This window comes from Thunnus thynnus, chromosome 21, assembly GCF_963924715.1.
Source record: "Thunnus thynnus chromosome 21, fThuThy2.1, whole genome shotgun sequence".
Classification (NCBI taxonomy): domain Eukaryota; kingdom Metazoa; phylum Chordata; class Actinopteri; order Scombriformes; family Scombridae; genus Thunnus; species Thunnus thynnus.
This window is the reverse complement of record NC_089537.1, coordinates 26636153-26657717: the sequence shown is the minus strand read 5'-3', so window position 1 is coordinate 26657717 and position 21565 is coordinate 26636153. Positions and strand designations below refer to the sequence as shown.

Genomic DNA, 21565 nt, shown 5'->3' with positions numbered 1-21565 from the left:
AATCACTACAAGTGGAAATAAATACACTGACGTTTGTCTGTGGTTTTGAAAATATGCTTTATATCCTCCATGTAAATATTGCACAAGTAGCTTAACAAGATTTATATGAGAGATATGCACTTTTTAATGAAGTTCATCCAGCGGTCTAAAATACTTAACTGCTGGTGAAAAAACTCCAACAGTAAAGTAAACTATACAATATAGCATGCAAGTCCAGTTTATACTTGCATGCATTTTCACAGGTTAATATTCATTTGTTATCTCAAGTGAAACTTCTTTTACTTTGCTTGTTAGGAAGAATCATCACAAGCAAGAAAACTTTTCAACTTCTCATACACGAATGAAACAGAGACCTGAAAGGCATATTACAGGGCAAAATACACGTCTCTTCTTCTCTGCCTCAGCTGGTTGTGTGAGTTTTGTACTGCCCTCCACAGTCACTGCAATAATTTCTGTTTCAAGAGAATAGTGTGTAAGTATTTGGATGGTGACTGATTTACTGTCTCTGTACTGCAGAACATTGCAGTTGAAATGAAACTGAGGTGTTGACTTTCAGCTGCAGGGATGTTTCAGTGTGGAAATCGTAACCCTTTTACATTGTGTTCCCCAGGTTCTCAACTAAGGCCCAGGGTTGTTATTATAGTTACCCCAATATTATATAATGAAAAAGTGCTGTAGAAATATAGTATCAGTCAAAAGTTTGGACACACCTCCCCATTCCCTTGAATGAGAAAGTGTATCCACACTTTTGGCTTGTATTATATTCATATATATATTATATATATTATATATCATATTGTATTGTATGCTGTTTTGTTTTGGATTTAATTGACAGAGTACAAGTCAAAAATGTTGTTGGTTCTGTTGTGTGTGTGACTGTAAATTCACAGTTACAAACATTAACTAAACTGGAAAGATCAATAGTTTGTTTGGTGATCAGTCAGTATGTAAAGGATAATTGGCTTATAAACATATTTTCCCACAGTATGATCTACATTAACAGGAGTGTTCAACACAACAGCACGTCTCAGTTCTACACATATAGGTGAATAGAATGGAATGAACATCTTTTCAATGCAAATGGTCATTTACTTACATATATGTCAATATAAGCTAAATACACAATATACAGTGGTTCTTGATGTCAAGGGGTGTTGAACATGTCTTTCAGAGGTTTAAACTGGGTACTTTTGTGCTCTCTTTGTTAAAAATTTATATGTAAGTTCCATCGATAAGAACAAACGTCACTGCTCTTAGTCCCTCAAAAAACAATGCAAGATATTTTCGAAGTTGGTGTGTACGATCTTTGCCACAGTCAGTGAACACAGCATGTGTTCAGAGCGGAGGCTGAGCAGCAGCGGAGCAGGATGGGCAGCTAGCAGCTGGTCTGAATCTCTGCGTTCACAGCAGCATCCCTGAGAAGCTCGATGACAGGTGGGTAACCAGTGTGTCAGGTCTGACTGTGGACGTTTATCTCTCAGTCGTGTGTGTTGTCTTCAGCTTGCCGTGCAGTGTGTGTGTGCTGTGCGGCTCCATGGCAGCGCAGCAGCGGCGGCGGTGCTGCAGCGCTACAGGTGCACATTGCGCTCACACGGCCGCGTCCTTCACTGTCTCTGCAGACAGAAGGTCATAAGAAGACGCAGCTTCTCCCGGAGGACGATGTCCTCTCATCGGCTGAAACCAGCCCAGTGCCGTCCGATGGAGAGCAACGTACAGGACAACGCAACGACCCCCGCCGTCCTGACCCCTCCGCACATAAAGGCACACACGCACGAATCCATACAGTAACTGAGCAAGAAAAACAATTGGCAAGAGAGCCTGTCGTTATGTGGTGTTCTATGATAACTGACAGTGCGTAAAACTAATTAGAATATCACAGTGTTGTGAACTGAAGAGCAACACTGGGCCTTTAGCAGCACAGCATCTGTCCGTAAACATACTGACAAGTTCAAATATAGCATCAGTTGGTAGCCTATACAATTCACCTGCTAACAGGTAAACTGTCTTTTTCAGGAAAAAGCTTCAGAAAAGCATCTTTACTCTGGTCATTTAATTTTAAAGCATTCACTGTTGGACCTACATCCACACCAAAATCCAAATTGCAATTTACTGTAGTCAAACACAGCTGACTGTTTCAGTGTTTCTAATAAGTCACTGTAGTATAAGTTGTAACTAATGGCTTTATTAACAGTTAATAAATTATTTTCATCATAAATCGGTTATAAGCTATGAAAGAAAATTGGGTCGTGAAAAATAATTGCTGTTGAGTTAATAATCAAGTCAGGCCATTATTAGTTATTAATTAAATGTTAATAAGTTCATATTAATAACACTATAAGCATTAACTCAAGCAGAGGTGAACATTAGTCAAACTGAAGCAGCAGAGGCAGAGACATCCTGACTTTTAGTCAAGACAGTATGAGTCAAGCTCCAAAAACATCGGATCCTACATGTCCCATAATGCAGCCAGTATAGCATCACTGGACCTGCTGTCTGGTAAATGCCAACAGCTGTCAAACTCCCCACCCTCAGTTTCAGTTTCTGTGTCTTAAAGCCCAAGCTGAGATAACCCTGATGCCATCACAATGACATCATCAGGGTTTATTTTCAGACTTGACAAAGCTCCTCCAGCCACAGAAGACATTATTCAGCTGTTTACACAGGCTGTGTAGTTGTCGACTCCTCATGAGGAGTAAACTGATCTTCATCTGGCCCTTCAACAGCAAAACCAGACTCTGTCTGTTTATGTGGAATGCAGTTGCTTTTTATTTGTGACAGTTATCCTGATGTTTAACATGCTGTAAAAGTGTGAATTCAGACTTTGAGTGTAGGTGGAAGGCATAAAATCTGAGCATGTGCAGAGCTCATCACTGAAAGATTTGATGTCATCTTTCTCATTAGCGAACACCTAATGTCATGATGATGCGTAGTTATTCTGCCTTTTATTATATGTAGCAGCTCAAGAATAAATTCCCCAAAAACTAATTAAATGAATTCTTCTCCCCTTAGACCCACTGAAATCCTCCTAAACAGAAAACCACAGAAGAAGAAGCGACAGGGAGGAAGGATGGACTCCATCTCTATGATGGGCAGCAGCAGGAGCCCTGTGTTCCTCACAGCGTCCTCCTCCCACCTCCTCCACCAGGGCCAGGCCTGTTTCCTGCCCAACAGCATGAAAAACGGTGTAGCTGGAGACGCTGGGACCACCTGTCTGCCAGCCCAGCCCACAGTGGCCATCCTGGGCTCAGGTGACTTCTCCAAGTGCCTGACCATCCGCCTGTTGCGCTGTGGCTTCCATGTGGTGGTGGGCAGCCGACATCCCAAACTGGCAGCCCAGTCCTTCCCCCACGTGGTGGATGTGACACACCACGAGGATGCTGTAGGGAAGGCCAGCATTGTGTTCTTAGCCATCCGCCGAGAGCATTACTCTGTATTGTGGGACCTCAAGCATTTACTGGAAGGTAGATAACAACACACACACACTGATAATAGAACACTTACTGTTGATTTTATAGTGTACAAAATGAAGGAAACCAATGGCTGACTGAGTAAAGGAATGGTTGGTATGGTTTGGTATGACAGGTGTATAAAGTATATGTGTTTTGTATAAAAGGGATGAACACATGCAAGAACACAGATGATATGTGTCCATTAAAAGGCAGAGACGGTGCAGACTAGTAGTCTGGAAGGCACCCTGATAACAGTAGTGTAGAGCAACAGCGTCATTCCCTGCAGAGATGGGGGTACATGTTCACCTCACTTTTCAAAATTATGTTTTATTATCCACAGTTTTCAGTTTTCAGTGTCAGTTTTTTTGATTTCTCAATGTAAACACTGTCATCTTACTGTCTAGTTGCCAAAATCCAGACGGGAAAGGAGCTTATACCATGTTGATCATTAGGTTGCCTCTAACTGTTACTATGTGCTCTCTGCAATAAGCTTTACCAACAGCAGCAACATTCATCTATTCATTCATTTACAAATACTTAATCTATATTCTGATTTACTGGTGACAATGCATAATTACTGTATAATACTCTCTTAAGTGATGCTACTGATTTAACATGAATTAAAGATAAGGCAAACTAGTTGTCTTTAGAAAAAAGATAGATAGATAGATAGATAGATAGTAATGAATGAGTCAAACATTCAACTGTAGGAACAAGAAGAAAAACACATATTTGAGTGGAGGGAGACTTTAATATAGTATCTTCCAGTCCGTTCTCCAGTAACTCATCATTTCTACCATATAGTCCTTGAAAAATTGTTGTTGGCCCATATTAGAATATTGCTCAGTATATTAATAATGTTTTTACCACAGAAGTCATGTGAGTTTGGCTTGTCGTTGTGCAGGGAAGATCCTGGTGGATGTGAGTAACAACAGAAGGGTGAACCAGTATCCAGAGTCTAACGCTGAGTATCTGGCTTCACTGCTGCCAGACTCTATTGTGGTGAAAGGATTCAACGTCATCTCAGCCTGGGCCATGCAGCAGACCTGCCCCAAAGACGCCAGCACGCAGGTGCAAACAAAACAATCATTCTAACTCAAAGTCCATTTCATAGCTTTTTCTGAAGATTTACAGTCAAATGTTGCCACTTAGATTAAATCACTCTGTTCATCTTAAGTAGACATCATCACCTGTGTTTTCTCGTACAGCTAACACTGTGGCATTGACTGTTCAGTCTGTGTGTCTGTCACATCTCTGACACATTCACTGTCTTATAATTTTAGCAGGGATTATAAAAAGGCCTGTGAGCCTCCACAGCCATAGCAAATTAATTCCCACACAATAATAGAGCATCTCTGACTGACTGATGAGGATTTTTCTCTCCTGAAATAATCACCCAACCAGTCAGCTCTCCTTAGCAGTGGTTTGGATTATAAAACTATGACTTCAGTCCTGCCATTAAGAAGCTTCTTAAACCTAACATCAAAAGCTTAGAGATGGGTTTCATGGAGAAAGCTTAGTAGCAGTAATATTACAGCAGGAATGATTATTCAGGACTCAACTAGTGCTAGTGCATTTGAACAGGTTAGGTCAACTAAAACATTACATGAATATTCCCTGATTGCCCTCACAAGACATTATGAGTATTGCAGTGTTTGGTATTAATACAAGTTCAAACGGTAAATGGACTGTACTTGTATAGCGCCTTTCTAGTCTTCCGACCACTCAAAGCACTTTTACACTACAAATCACATTCACCCATTCACACACTGAATGGGTACAGGTCCCAACCTGCTCATCAGAGGAATCATTCACACACATTCTCACACTGATGGCACAGCCATCAGGAGCAATTTGGGGTTTAGTGTCTTGCTCAAGGACACATCGACATGTGAACTGGAGGAGCCGGGAATCAAACTGCTGATCTGATTAGTGGATGACCCGCTCTACCTCCTGAGCCACAGCCACCCCTTCATGTCAAGGTTAAAGTTCCATGCATTCATTAGATCAGTGTTTTTTTTCAGGGGCCTTTGAGGGGACACAAGAGAAATCTGAATAGGCTGCATTTCAGCTCCACAAAATTGTCCTCCTTTTTTCAAATCTTTGCTTTTTCTTGTGAAAGAGTTTTATTTCTTCAGGACTCTTAAAGGGAACATATACATGCTTTTTGTAATTTTCTGTTATTTATATACAGTAATGATGTCAGATATCTATGTTAAACATGGTCACAGTTCCAAACATTGAGGTTAACATATGTAGAAATGCTCCCTGCAAGTCAAAAGCCAGGGCTTCAACCTGCTCTCCCCAGGTTAAAAATACAGACCTGTATAAATAATCACTTTGCATCTTATATGGAGCTGTCAGACATTTCGTTAAAATAATTTCAAAAAATTTGAAAACTCACCCAAGGAACACTCTTTTTATTCTTAAATCAAACAACATCCTGATTCTTAACATTTCAAAATTTGTGTTACCATTTTCTAATGTGACTGTTGAGAGGATCCATTTAGGTTCAATTAATGATAGGTTCATGCATAGATTACATTATTCAAAAGAAAAGATTTCCGCATGTATCTGATATTTGTGACAGATATAACTTCTCAAAAGGTGCTCCAGGTCATCATTTCTGGTTTTGTCCTAAGATTGTCCCTTTTTGGCAGGATATCATTATTGTAAAATGTATGATTTACAGATTGAACCTGATGCACTAATTGCCTTGTTTGGCTGTTCTCAAGCTTCTCACAGCCACATACCATACAGCAGACCTGATGTTTGGTATATTAATAATTCTCAAGGAATGGAAGGCTACCAGCACTCCTTGTTTCTCCGGATGGTTTAGGGAACTGCCCCTGCTGCGTGATATCCCATTTATTCTTCACCACATGCTTTTCCTTTAATGATAGGCTGAAACATTGTTGTATTTTTCTGTATCTAGTCTGGCTTTTTGTGGTTGTTGAACGTGAGGTGTGTATGTTTGTGAGTTTGTTAGTAGATGTTATTTTTTTGTTTTGCGTAATGAAAATTTATTATAATTTTAAAAAAATTTACAAATATATAGAGACCTGAAAATTTGACCAAATATGTCCCACTGAAATGAAACAATCTGAGGAGGAAACAGTTGGTTAAACTGCCCACAGCTCATAGATGAGGGCAGTAGTGGCCCAAAGGTTAGAGAAGAGGGCTCGTCAACGGTTGCCAGTTCGATGCCAGGACCAGCAGGATAAATGTGGGCAGGGAAGTGAGTGCTTGCTCCTCCCTCATTAGCACCACTTGGATGCCCTTGAGCAAGGCCCTTAACTCCAGCTGCTTCAGTGGAGCTGCTCAGTGGCCAGCAGGTCAGACTGTGGTTATACTGGGCAGCTCCTAGGTGTGAATGTGTGTAACACATTGTGTGGTCAGAATGTTCCTGCAGAAGAGAGCTGGGCTCTCCCTGAATAAAAAAGTGAGGTGATATGGAATTAGCTTGACACAGCTGACCTGACACTTGATCCCAGTGCTGTTTAATAATGATGTAACCTGGGAAGAGTTTAAACTACATTTCACAAAATAACACAGCATACCTCAAGTTACAGTTGTTATATCAATAATATCAGACTAATGACCAAATAAGGTCGGTTAGATAATAGAATCAGATTTTTCCCTCTCACTGTAAACTACATCAACACTACTAAGTCTGAAACACACTGATGTATTCAGATAAAAATGAAACAAAGTCATACTGGCATTCACACAGTATTAGAAGTGAGGTTTAATATCTAACTTGGTCCCTTGAAACCGACCATAAGTCTTTACTTGCTGAGACATTTCCTAAAACCCAATTTAGTAGATCACCAGTTTGAAACAATAATACAGATCAACTTGTCAAATCAAGTCAATATACTGTATATATACTTATATATATTTATATATAATATATAGATATATATGTATGTATTGTTTTTAGAGAATGAAGTGTGTTCCAGGGGCTGTATCTGTAAGCTGACTGTGGTTGGCCAGTCAAGGTGGAAGTCTGGGGCTGTTATTATAGTTGAGATCTGGCTTTGTCAGGCATCCTCCCCTGTCTGTTCCTTCCGCCTTCTTTGTCTTCACTGCACCTTTAACCTCTGTAATCCTGGCTCTGTGTAGGTGTTCATCTGCAGTGACTCTGTTGAGGCCCGTCAGCAGATTATGGAATTGGCCCGCCAACTCAACTTCCAGCCAGTGGATATGGGCACCCTGTCTTCTTCACAGGACATTGAAAACTTGCCTATACAGTTATTTCCTGGCTGGAAGGGCCCCGTCCTCGCTGCCGTGGCCCTCTCCATCTTCTTTTTCGCTTACTCATTCGTACGGGATATCATCCACCCATATGTGAAAAACAAGCAGAGTGACTTCTACAAGATCCCCATAGAGTTGGTGAACCGGACATTGCCCACTGTTGCTATCACCCTGTTGGCTCTGGTGTACTTGGCGGGTCAACTGGCTTCAGCCCACCAGCTTTACTACGGCACCAAGTACAGGCATTTCCCACATTGGCTGGAGGGCTGGCTGCAGAGCCGCAAGCAGCTGGGCCTCCTCAGCTTCTTCCTGGCTGCTGTCCATGTTCTCTACAGCCTCTGTCTGCCCATGAGGAGGTCTGAGAGGTACCTGCTGCTCAACACTGCCTACCAACAGGTCAGTTGGGAACCATGTCCACACAGACCCTCCACTCAATGTGCATTAAGTAGGGAGTGTTTAAGATAGCTTAGCATAAAGACTGAAAGCAGGGGGAAAAACTATCCTGGCTCTGTCCAGAGATCAAGAATAATTATAGGAAGAAAGCAAATAGGCCTATTTCCCCATACTGTTCCTTTAAAGATCCCCTCCAGACATGTATTAAGACATATAAAAATACTCTGCTTGGAACAATATGTGTGTCTGATGTGGTTTTTCCAGAAAAAAAAGAATTACCACGTTAAAATCCTTAAAATGGCATCTACTCTGTCTCCCTCATTAAAAATTCCATAATCTATAAATCTGGCTTCAAGTTTCCACATCACACTTGTGTAAGCTGAATATTGGATCACAATTGGCTTCCATACTAGTTGTGATGTCACAAATCAAGCCCAGAGGTACACCCCTTAAAATCAGATTTTCAGTGAGCACAGAGAATCTTTCTACTTTGAGCAGATGAATGTGAAAACAAACGCTGCACATGCGTCATTCTGCACAGTGAAGCTCAAACATCAACTGTTGGAAGAAGAAAAAAAATCATTTTAGAGTGGAGGGGGACTTTAAGCTTTTAATATACATGAGGCTCTGATTGGATAAGTTAAAAAACACTTGTAATAGTTGTGGCCATCTTTCAGTATAATCAATCATTATTGCTAGCCAATAAAATGACAACAATAATAATTCTTTTCTTAGTTTTTATAAGGTAGTATACATAACTGCACTGCTCTGTACAAGCTTTTGACATGTTCTTTCAACCACTGAATAATGTGTATGTATGAAAAGAAAGTCTAATATACACAGCCCTTTATATACTAAATACATACACAAGAGACGCTGACATCATTATGGACATTGTGACATGTTTAGGCATGGAACATGTCTACGTTCACATATCAGGCTCTCTCTTGAAGAGAGAGAGAAAATACAGTTTTAGGAAATTCATTATTGCAATTTTGTGCTAGGTAGTATTCCAGCATAAACCACTGCAGCACACTGCATTATGGGTAACAGGAGGTTAATAAGGACCAAGCTGCAGTTTTACCTCTCTAGCAGGTTAATGGTTGCCATGCATAAAAAAACAAGTGAAAGATGATAAACGTGATGAATCTTGAACATCCCCTGTGCTGGCAGGTCCATGCTAATGTGGAGAATGCGTGGAACGAGGAGGAGGTGTGGAGGGTGGAGATGTATGTTTCTTTTGGGATCATGAGTCTCGGGCTCCTCTCCCTCTTGGCCATCACCTCTATCCCGTCTGTCCACAGCACGCTCAACTGGAGGGAGTTCAGCTTCATACAGGTACAAACATACTGTATATGCTTAAATGTAACCTTGTTTGTCTTTTGCATTTAGTATAACCCAGAGGTTTTCAATCTGTGAGGCCGCTGATTTGGCTGCTTATCAACACGGTCAGTAGTTGGAGCTGCAGCAGTAACAGTGACACACAGCTCACTGAGGCAATGAAGGTACTTTAAAACCCTTAGTACACAAATGCCACAAATTGCATCAAAATGTGTACACCTTCTCAGGGTCATAAGTCAGTCAAATCTGAACACAAAGACACGATAAACATATTTACGGTTCTGTGTGATTTATACTTTCCAAGATATTATTATCACTGATGTGCATCATGAAGAAATACCCATAAATCTCTGTAGAAATCATAGAAAAAGAGGCTCCTTGTACGTCCAGAACCTGCCTGAGAATCATCACATTTTTAAGCTTTTGTCAGTATGAAAAGAATCCAGTGATAGTTGTCTGAGCATCCATAGCTAACGAACAGGAACTGTTAATAGCTAATTCAGCATATTTTTAATGAAAACATTTAAACCACAAATGAACAGTATTTATCCATGTGATTCTCAGTGAAACTGTGTATTATTCATATTTTGTTACTGTGAACAGGTTTTGCAAAACTTTGTATTTGTGTCTTATTAGCTGCTGTAACTATTCAGACGACCTTGTATGACTAATATTTGAATGAAAAAATGTGAACAAATATAGGTTAAAAAAATGGAGCTCAAATTGTAGCCTTCATATAGCTGAGACATGGTCCTTTCATTTGTCACTAGTCTGTATTCTTACATCAGACAATAAGAAAACAGTGAAGATAAGAAGCAGAGAAACAAAAAGTCAATCATATGTCTGAGAGCCACTCACAGTTTTGTTTTCTGTCAGCCAACTCACACAGATGAGTTTATCTATGTGATGTGGAAGTACAGCAGTGTCGTTAACGTGTGGTGTCATAGCTCTGACCTCATCACTCCCCACAGCATACATCTATGGGTGATTGCATGGTTATGATAACGCATTCACTCCCCTCAAAACTACATCTCATACAGAGTCTGACTCCTGGATTATAATGAGGAATCTTTTCTGCCTGAGCTGATGTGAGTGTAGCCTTTCTCCCTCTAGCACCTCAGACCTTGAGGGCAATGTACTGGGTACATTCAGTTCACTAGATAGTACAATCTGCTGTGAACTAAGATGGATAATCTCAACCTACAGTTGCAGAGTAACATGTTTATTGAGGTGATACAGGAACTCATTCATTTTTGAGCAGACAATATCTTATTCCAATGAAATCTAATCACTCCCTCCAGGAATTCATGCTCTTACTGATTTATTGCAACAATCAACAACATATTGAACCAATATCTGCAATACTTGTTAAAGCATTACTGCAATTTTTCCACATAAAATACTCACACTGGAAGACAGCTTGACATTTTACTAGTCACTGCAGTTTTCCACATCAAATTAAATTCATAAACATTTTTACAAGCCAAAGTTGATGAAAAATTAAGAGTCAGTTTCAACAAACCAACTTCCTTGTAACTACAGTACAGTAGGAGAAGAGTTAAGGCAGAAAACTCATTGAGCGTTTTTAAAGTTACATCACCAAACCAGAACAATCTCTAACCTAAAGCTAACCATTTGTGTTATGGAGCTTGCTGGCATTGATACATATGTGGTATGGTAGCAGTCTCTACCTCTCTGTGTAGGATATGTGTTTGCAGAGAGTGGACTGTGTCACACGTTCCTGAGCAGGCTGTCTTTGCTCTCTTTGCTGAATGATACACAGCAGTAGTGAGCATGTTATGTACCACCATGTCTTTCTTTCTTTGCTCCAGTCCACTCTGGGCTACATCGCCCTGCTCATCGCTACTTTCCACGGCCTGCTGTTTGGCTGGAAACGAGCCTTTGAGGAGGAGGCCTACCGCTTCTACCTGCCCCCCAGCTTCGTCGTAGCCCTAGCCCTGCCAGTGTGTGTCATACTGGGGAAGGTGCTGATGCTGCTCCCGTGTGTGGCCCGCAAGCTCCACCAGATCCGCCGGGGCATGGACAGCAATCAGTACCGGTGTCAGCGCCTGGAGCCAGTGGGCTCAGCTGCCCATGTTTCACCTGAGAGAGTCACCATCATGTGATCACTGCAGCACAAAGCTGTCTGCTCCTTTATTTGGATTTGCACATATACAGTTAACTGTTTCATTGAAGCAAATGAACAATATTTATTCATGTGATTCTCGGTGAAACTGCGTATTATTCTTATTTTGTTACTGTGAACAGGTTTTGCAGACGTGTGAACTGTGTATTTTTCGCCTTATTAGCTGTTGTAACTATTCAGATGACCTTGTATGACTCTTATGTCACAGTTGTGTTCCCATTTAAATTGTAAAACTGAAGATGCATCCCTTGTCAGTATCTTACCAATATACTCCCAATATTGTACCAATATTTTACCAAGACTTTACCCTGAGACACCAATTATTGGTCACTACTTTAAGGGAGGAACTACACTTTTTTTTTTTTTAACAGGAATTGAACTAGTTGAACCTGTGAAAGGAGCTGTATAATGTGTAGTCTGAGAACATAACCCTGATGATGTCAGAGTGATATCAAGGAGGGTGTAGACAGCATTTAGAACGGAAATCTAGTGTTTCAAAAATGTGGGCAGGCGTTTATAAGACATGTTGTTCACTGGGCAGGGTGGATCTAATGAAAAGACACTACTGAGTTGCAGCATTCAGTGCTTATTCTAGGCATAGTAAGGATATATTGGCTTCTGTTGATTGGATTTTTGACCATTCTTTTTTAAAATCTGTCTCTTGTGAGTCCATCAACGTTATATACTAGGTCACTGTAGTACCACTTTAATCACGGATTTCAGTTTATAGGTTGACACATCTACTCAATAAATAATTATAATAGTGTTTTTTGTTTGGTTTGTTTGATGTTTGTTTCGATTTTTGCCTTTTGGGGCTTTTGACCACATCTCATGAGTTTTGGAAGACCATGCTATGTGGTTGAGAGCATTTAGCTTTTTAAAAAAAAAAAATTATCACTAAACTACTAATTCCAAGGTGAAGAATGAACTTTCTCACTCTGTTTCAGTGGTTCCTTTCACAGCCCACAAAATAACATGGAATTGTCAAATATGTACAGAATAAATCATTTATTTATCAGTTTACAGAATATTACTTGTTACTGTTATCTTCTCCAGTGTTTGAAAGCATTCTCATCATTAAAATGTCCCACTTCAAACTGATAACCAATAGGTGTTTTGGTATCTGTTTACCTGTGTTGTTTCTGCTTTGTATTACTGTACTGCTCAGTGTTGTGTCCATCTGTCACACTCTAGTCAAGGAGAGATGGCTTTCATTAAGAATTGAACACATATTTTTTATTAACTGTTACCACTAGTCTTGTTAGTGACATTGCAACATACCTGAGAGCAGAACTACAGTAGCTGATGTAATGATTGAGGTTTACCTGTGAATTAGCACCACATCAAAATCAGTTTGCCAACCTCATTATGCTTAAATCCTTGTCAGTGTATTAGATGTATGTGCACACATTACGTCAGCACTGTGGGTATAAAGTTTCATAGTGGTTTGATTCTGTTCTTTTCAACACGATCAGTCAAATGTTGTATCTTCAAGACAGCCCACACATACAAAACTTTTGAAATCAGTCCGTTCTTTTAATTGCAGAAGCTCAGAGTGATTTTCACTGTGATCTCATGTTTCAACTATCTGCAGGTTCATTCTCAGACTGTACTGAGATGTGTCAAAAGCAATCGCTTCCTGGCTGTCTTAATGTAAAGTATATGTTAATGTAATGAGGACAGTTTGGTCCTTTTTAGTCTGATATTTGATGGAGAAAATGACAAAAATGCTACCAGATTTAGAAAATACAAAAAATAAAAATGATTGTCAGAAACAAAAGGTCCAGTTTTGAGAGATGATGATGGAGCAGCCAATAATGTAATAACTACTGTTAAAGTAATAACTGACAATAACATATTTCCATTCTTAATGTAATTAAAGTTGATAATTTAATAGTTTTCCCATAATGTAATAAAATTTCTAAACCAATAATGTAATAACTTTTTGCACATAATGTAATAAGTTATCAAATTATTAGCTGAGTTTAAAAAAATATAAAATGTAATTACTGGAGCCGATAATGTAATAATATACTTATATCACTTTATTCAAGTTTCTAGGAATTATGACTGTATATTTGTTTGTGGTACTTGATGTTAAGCTGATTTCCAGCCCTGCCTTCCACTCCTTAACCATTTGAGTAACAAATGAAGTGCGAGCACATCTTTGCAAACACAGACAATTATTCTTATGTCATATAATATGAAATCTAAAGCTCTTTGAAGATGCTTTGTCCTCGAATACAAAGATCACCATCTCTTTTCATGAAAAATGTCATCTTTAATTAAACATATTTAAATCACTTTTTCAAGCAAACTGTTTCAACCACACTATTATAACTACTCTAATCTGTAATAATGTGGTTGAAATAGTTGACTTGAAAAAGTGATGAGTGAAATGATTAAGGAGTAGCAGGCAGGGCTGGAGATAAGTCTAACCATCAAGTATCACAGACAAATATATAGTCATGATTCCTAGTGAGAGAGTAGGTGTGTGTGTGTGTGTGTGTGTGTGTGTGTGTGTGTTTATGGAAGTGGGACACTTTATAGCAAATAAATAAAGCTTAAATAAAGTGATACAAGTATATTATTACATTATTGGCTCCAGTTATTACATGTTTTATGATTTTTTTCTTAATCCCAGCCAATAATGTAATAACTTATTACATTATGTGCAAAAAGTTATTATGTTATTGGTTTGGAGCTTTTATTATATTATGGGTAAGTTATTACATTATCAACTTTCATTACATTAAGAATGGAAATATTATTACGTTATTGGCAGTTTTTACATTATTGGCTGCTACAGATGATATAACCACCATAATACATGAAGACAACAACACTAGAGAAAAGAAGAAAAGAAAAAGCACAAACTCCAAATAAAAACTACAAACTGTAAAATACAAACACAAACATTATTTAGTCCACTATTTGTATGTATGTCTGCTGTCCTATCATCTAATGTTCTGCTTTCATTCTTGAGGCAGCAGTGACCTCTGCTGTCTGTGATGAAACCTGCCAGCACTTTCACTTCACTTTCACTACTTCATTTTCACTTCTCTCTCTCTCTCTGTGTATGTGTGTGTGTGTGTGCGTAATTTACACACAAACACATTTCCCCTGGCCTACATATGCTCCTCTCTCATATATGAACCTGAGACAATCTGTCTTCCAAATGATCTTTTAATTCCCCCTCCACTCAAAAATCTCTTTGTCTCACAGTTGGATGTTTGAGCTTCACTGTACAGAATGATGTACGTGCAGAGTTTGTTTTCACATTCATCTGTTGAAAGTGGGAAGTGGAAAAAAATCTGACATCACAACTTGTAATGGCAATTTTTTCAACTTTTCCAGTGTCCTTTTTGCTGTTGCCATAAGTACACTACACAGGTAAGGATGACATCTCATGCAGACCCAGTACAATAGATTTTCCAGTCAGTATCTGTGGTTTAGTTTGTTGTTTATTGAGGTAGCAAGCAGTTGTACAAAGAGATGAACATACCAGATGAAGCTGGTCTGTTCCTGGTCTGGTCAGAATTGTGTGTGCTCTCACTACATGTGCCCACCATTTCACATATGACCCTCCATCTACAACCCTATTGTGTGGTTTCAGCTTCTTGGAGCAGACATATCTTAGTTATCAGTCTTTCCACGATGTTGCTGTTTGTCTGAAGTCAAACTATGTGCACAAAGCCTTGTGCATTTGGTTTAATCTCCAGTATTCTGCCCATTAACCAGGAGCCTTGCAGTGCAGTGGAATCAACCACCACAGCAGCACCTGGAGTAAAGCTTCTTTTTACCTTTGATCATTGTTGTTGTTCTTGTAATAGAGGCAAGCAAATTCTTGTATCCACTGTTTCCAAAAGAGATGTGCCATGTATTGCACTTGTCTCCACTGTGTTTGATGTACAAGTCTTCTTTTACAATGAATGCAGGTGGTGGTATTGGCTTGGTTTTCAACAGAAGACGATGGTTTGGTGTGAGTGCTTCCAGGTCCATTGGATCATCAGACGTTTTGGTAATGGGTCGAACATTTAAATTTGCTTCAACTTCACAAATTAAAGTTTGCCATTCTTCATCGTCCAAAACTTGTTGGTTAAGAACAGAGCGCAGCACATTTCCAACCATGCAGATCAGTCACTCCCAAACACCGCCATGATGGGATCCTGCTGGGGGGTGAAGGTACCACTTTATCCCTTGCTGAAGCATAGCACTCTGGATTTTGTCCTGACTCCTGACTCTGTTCCATTAAGATTTGTTGCATTGTCTGATCTTAAAAATGAAACATGACCTCCTCAACAGATAAATCTTTGTAATGGATGCAGGAGTCTATTTCATGAGTCTTGATATCCTTCAAGTACGGCCATGGTGTCAGGTCTTCTTGTCTGGGAATGTTGAGCTGGGAAACAGACATGGTCTCATGTGTGAACACATCAGATAGTTGAATGAAATGGTCTTTGTCCAGGCTAGGTATTCCCAGACCTGAGATATGATGACTGCTCACAGGCTTCACTTGATTCATGGGATGAAAAAGAATATTGGTCTTTTGACCTGTTATGTTCAGCCTTCTAATCAAGCTGTCAAAAATGCATATGTTTGCAACACTGTGTTTCCCTCGCTCTTTACATATACTGGTAGAATGGAGAAGATACAGGTTTCATCACTGGCCCCAGTACGCCCACATGTATGAGGTGAGAGAACAGCATTACTCCCAATTGGCTTCTCATTCTGTTCTGTATGTTCTGGTTTCTTTTCTTTGTCCTTTTGTACAATGTGAAGTATTTCAGTATGATTTTGATTTGACTAGATTGGAAGCCAATCCTGGTCCAAAAACCTACTTACACAAGTGTGATGTGGAAACTTAAAGCCTCCAGCGCACAAACACTGAGAATGGACTTCACAGTGAAGTAGGAGACATCTAGTATCCTGCAAGAAAACTCCTGAAATGAAATGTATTTGCATATTTATAGATTCTGGAACTTTTAAAGAGGAAGACTGAGGAGATGACATTTTAAATATTTTACAGTGGTAATTGTACTTTTTTTGTGGAAAAACCATATGAGACAAACATTATTGTTCTGAGCAAAGTATTTCTATATGTGTTAATACATGTCAGGAGGGGATCTTTAATTTTAATTTATCAGTCAAAACATTCTTAGTGAAGTCAAACTGAGGAGCTTTGTACTGTATACAGAGTCACTGAATCGGCTCAGTGTGATTCCTGTGCTGGCTGCAGTGTCTCCTCAGTGTTGGACCACAGTCATGTCTACCCACAATGCCCCCTCAAGCACTGAATCAGCAAGTAGCGAGCCTTCAGGATAATGTGTCATGGCACATCACAGCTACACGTCATCAACTTGTGTGGCCATATAAATGTTCAGAGATCTTGGTCTCAGTTCTCAAATCATTTCAGAGAGCTTGAGAGGTCAGTTAGCAGTGACCAGCAGGTGGCTGTGTTACAGCACAAGTCTAACAATTAAACATATATGATTATCATGCATGGTCATTTGCTATACAACACTTGCTCCAACAAGCAGCTTATTTTAGATAACTTTGCTGAGTGAAATTTGGTGCTGGTCAGTCCTTTTTCCAGATTAGAGGGGGCTCTAATCTCAGCAAAGTAATCCTCAGATAACAGGTAACTCTGTAAATATCCCACTGTTGATGTCATTGTGTTCACTGTCTGTCACCATGATGTGATGAGGGTTGAGCCTGCTGGGCTCTTTCTATATGGAGTCTCTGTTCTCCGTGTTGGTTTGACTGGCAGCTCTAAAATGCCTGTTGGTGTAAATGTGTGCTGACCTGTAAACACAATGTGAGGAAGAGCTGAGAAGCAAAACACTAATATAGTATAAAAATAATTTTAATGAAAACCTATCACTCTTAAATCTCATTTTACAAACTCATCATAGTAAATAAAATTCAACTCACAACACATTTGATTTCACAGGTTAAGAAAAAAAATGGCTAAAACTGTCAACTCTCACAATAACCTGAGGTGAGGTGAAACAATGATGTGTTAATGACATGTGTTAAGAACTTCCGTCAGTGGGCTGAAATAATGACACATCTACATAAAGCAAAGTTTGTTGTCTTGATATTCCAGGAGTGATGCCTCTCGCCGAGACATTGATAGCAGGTGACTCAAGTCAAACTTCTTTGGAAACACAAGTGCAAATACATCAGTCTGACGGTATTCATGCAAATAAATCTGTACAACTAAAAAGGGAGAATAAATGAGGAATTTTAGGTGTAGCAGTTTGCAAGCTGTAGTGACTGTTTCAGAGGACTGTGTTGCCTTCAATCGTACAGCATTTTAAAGATACCTTCCAACATGGCACAGCCAAGTAGCCTCACACTGCCGACAACACTACTGTGCAATGTCCTTGGTTGATCATTAGCAGCAACTGTTCAATTAGGCACACAAATAAGTGAACCACATTTACTTGAAGAAAAAAACAAACAAACAAAAACAAAACATCAATCCGGTTAGAGTGAGCGACAGGAAACAACCACGAAACTGGATTTTAGTACAAGTGGTGCTTGGTGCTGGGTTTTATACGTGCCGAATTGTAAAGTGCATCCGGATATGGCGTCCTAGAAATTTTGATTTTGAGGCACACATTGTATTTTCGCCGGTCAACAAGACGCCATTTAACTGCATACTTTCTGGACAGGATTCGACATGAAGGACCATACAAGAAACTTGTAAGTTCACTATCCGGTAAAGCTGACGCTGCAGGACAGAACCCACTAAAACGCTCCTAAAACGAGTCCATTTGACTAAACAGCTGTAAAAACAGTCATATGTGGGAGCGCAGCTGCTCCAGGTCAGGCAGCAGCTCCTGGGCGCTGGGTCTGCAGCGGGGCTCTCCACTCCAGCACCGGCTCAGCAGAGTCCTGCACAGCTGCCCCTGCTGCGACCGGAACACTTCTTGGTCCTGAACCGACGGCCGCAGATGGTGTGCCACAACCGCGTAGAGCACGTGCTGCCTGTCGCCGGTGTAGGGCTGCTCTCTGGTGATCAGCTGCCACAGAGTGATCCCGAAGGAGAAGATATCCGCTTTGACAGACACCCCTTCTCCTTTCAGCAGCTCCGGGGCTCTGTGCGTGTACGTGCCGCCTACGTGGCTCAGATAGGGGCTGATGGCGGTATCCTCGCACCCACGGTCCAGTTTCAGAGAACAGCCGAAATCGGCGATTTTGCAGACGTCCTCACTGGACACCAACACGTTGGCTGGTTTTATGTCCAGATGCACAATACTGTGGGAGTGAAGGAACCGCAATCCGTGAACAATGTCTGAGGAGTACCTGAGCCACCTGTCTGCCTCCAGCGGCTCTGCACAGCCGTAAATAGTCTGCTGCAGATTTCTGCTCCCGACCAACTCCATCAGTACCGTTCCGATGCTGCTTTCATCTCCAAAATCCGCCGGTACGCAGGTGGTCGCCGCGATGACGCGAACGATGTTTTTGTGCCGCAGGTGTGCAGCGTTCAGCTCGGCCCAGAAGCTCTGTCGAGACGCCAGTTTGTTCTTTGTGCACTTTTTGACTTTCTTCAGTGCGACGGTCTCCCCAAGGTACTCCGCCTTGTAGACCGAGCCGAACCCTCCGGAACCCACAGGCTGCACGGAGCGCAGCTCCTTCCAGTAGATCACAGAGGACCAGAGCCGACTGGCGACTCTGCCGTGGAGCCGCTGAGCAGGCACCTGTAAAGAGGAGCCATGAGGGTGTTTGGTCAGCGGGCTGCTGCAGGTCCCAATGTCCACAGAGGGATAGATGTCTTTGGGCAGCAGGCGGGTCACGGGGATTGGAGAGGGCATGATGCGCGTCGTTCTATAGTCCGCACAGTCTGAAGTGTGCTGCTGACTGAACAGCAGCTCTGCAGCCTCAGGGCTTTTCACTACACGCAGACACAGACAGCCACACCGCCGCTTAGTGTTGAGGAGTATGAAATGCTTTCTTTTTGGGTTCAACGGGTTCGTTTAGATGGTTCAACTCAGTTTACTCTACCGACAGTAGGGGAGAACAGGGCAAAATGAGCTACATTTAGTATTTTATGTTAGGAAAGCATATTCATGTGCATGTGTGTTAAAAAGTAACCACCATGTGTATATATGACATGGACGTGATCAGCAGCAGTTTTCTGTAGTGAGCAGTTTCAGAAGTGAACACTGACAAATTTGAGCTGGTAGCTTCAGCATGAGGCTGGGGGAGGGAGCTGCACTGAGCGATATGTTACAGCTCAGAGCCTGTGTTTGTCCTTTTCAGTCTTTCCACCGAGACCTTTCCAGCATGCAGGAACAGACAATCACATTCTAACAACTAGTTCAGTATAAGGTGGTGATGATAACATGACAGCACACAGCGTGCTGCATCACCCATTGATGGTATACTGTATTACTCAGGGCTACTCTTTAGTTCTGTTCCCCTGCAACTGATCAAGTTTTGCTGATACTTGGAACTTCAAATAGGCTTTTGACATCATCTGCAGTGTCTTTTTCCAAGACTGCCTGAAAACTGACCTTGTGGCCAGTTGTGAATGAATTCTGAATTTTCCAGAACCCCCACAAAGGGATTTCAAGCAAACAGACATCATGGTTAAGTGTGAGAAGCATGAATGAAGGTGCAGACAGCAGTGAGAGCAGGACTCAAGGATTAAGTAGCATAGAGTGAAATATATCCAAATATTGTAAGATGAAATTTCAATGGAAATTCTTTTGCCTTTTTGATTGTATTGTTTAGCATTACCAGTAGATTAAATAAACTCAGCATCAAATGAGAACAACAGCATAAAAATAATCACTAACTCACATCCTGGTTTAACCACATCATATTTGCATCAACACTTCCTGAGCACTATAAATGTGTATGTGCCAGAGATGAAACCGTTGACTCCAGTGGGATAGGAAACCAAACTTAAAACCAACATCTGCCAAGTGTAGGCTGCCTGGCTCACATCGGAGAGTTGTGATATGCATGCATACTTCTGAACTGTCACAAAAACGTACAACTAAAAAACAATATCATGAGAAGCAAGAACTGTCAACAACGGTCTGTATGAACTCAAACATCTCAGTTAAATAAGCAGCTTATTATCAGAAACATTATTATGCTACATTTAGCTGAACAGTACGTTCAGAAATCATGTTGCCAGATGTCCATGGTGACACTGAACGGGAAGTTTTTGGAGTGAAGTTTGGTATCTTATGGCTGTAGTGAGTGGATATATGGACATAAGACATATTGTGCACCTCCAGTTCTTGCAAAATATCAAGTTCTGACTTTAACAATGACACTTGTGATATTCTATACATTTTTCTTATACTCATCCGATTTCATGTGCAGAGCCAAACCAACAATAAACTGATCTACTAACAAGTATTGTGTGTGTATCAAAGCCTGATCAGTTTTATTCTTCTGTGTCATAGAGCTCCAAAAACTATTAAAAACACATCAGTGAACCACACTGTTGCACTGGCTGACATGTTCCTTCATCGCAGTGAACACACACACACACACACTGTAGTTTATTTTGACTCAATCCCACACACACACACACACACACACACACACACACACACACACACACACACACACACACACACACACACACACACACACACACACACCATCCTGCTGCCACAAATACTCACTAGAGCAGCAAATGTGGATTCATCCGCCATGGAAAGTAGTCCCCCAACAGATGCACTATTTCCTCCTGTTTGAGTAACATTTGTTAAACTCTACAGTGAACAGCTGTTTTAGGAAATTACTGAGGTTTTAAGAAAACAAAAGCATCTATTTATGAGGCGTTAAAGATTTGCGTCTTTTAGTAGAAGCGGTTTGTATGCATTTATGAGTTTGAGCAGCATTCACACTCATCACATTGTTCAAGGCTGCACAGTTTTCCACAGTCCTAGCCACAAACTCATAAATTGAATGTTACGAGCACTTTCATTGTTGTATTTACTTACAA

The 21565-nt window shown here is 40.6% G+C and overlaps 2 protein-coding genes across 2 annotated transcripts; one reads left to right on the top strand and one right to left on the bottom strand.

The window, feature by feature from the left end:
* Positions 1–872: 872 nt before the first annotated feature.
* On the top strand, positions 873–12690 carry steap2 (STEAP family member 2, metalloreductase). Its single transcript, XM_067578397.1, has 6 exons — positions 873–1434; positions 3010–3461; positions 4354–4520; positions 7575–8102; positions 9273–9437; positions 11273–12690. Exons 2-6 carry the CDS (start codon positions 3068–3070, stop codon positions 11564–11566), a joined length of 1548 nt encoding a protein of 515 aa, XP_067434498.1. The 5' UTR covers positions 873–1434; positions 3010–3067; the 3' UTR covers positions 11567–12690.
* A 4746-nt stretch (positions 12691–17436) lies between these two features.
* Positions 17437–19879, bottom strand: mos (v-mos Moloney murine sarcoma viral oncogene homolog). The gene has a single exon (XM_067577715.1). The coding sequence runs from the start codon at positions 19407–19409 to the stop codon at positions 18393–18395; it is 1017 nt and encodes a 338-aa protein (XP_067433816.1). The 5' UTR covers positions 19410–19879; the 3' UTR covers positions 17437–18392.
* Between the last annotated feature and the right edge of the window lie 1686 nt (positions 19880–21565).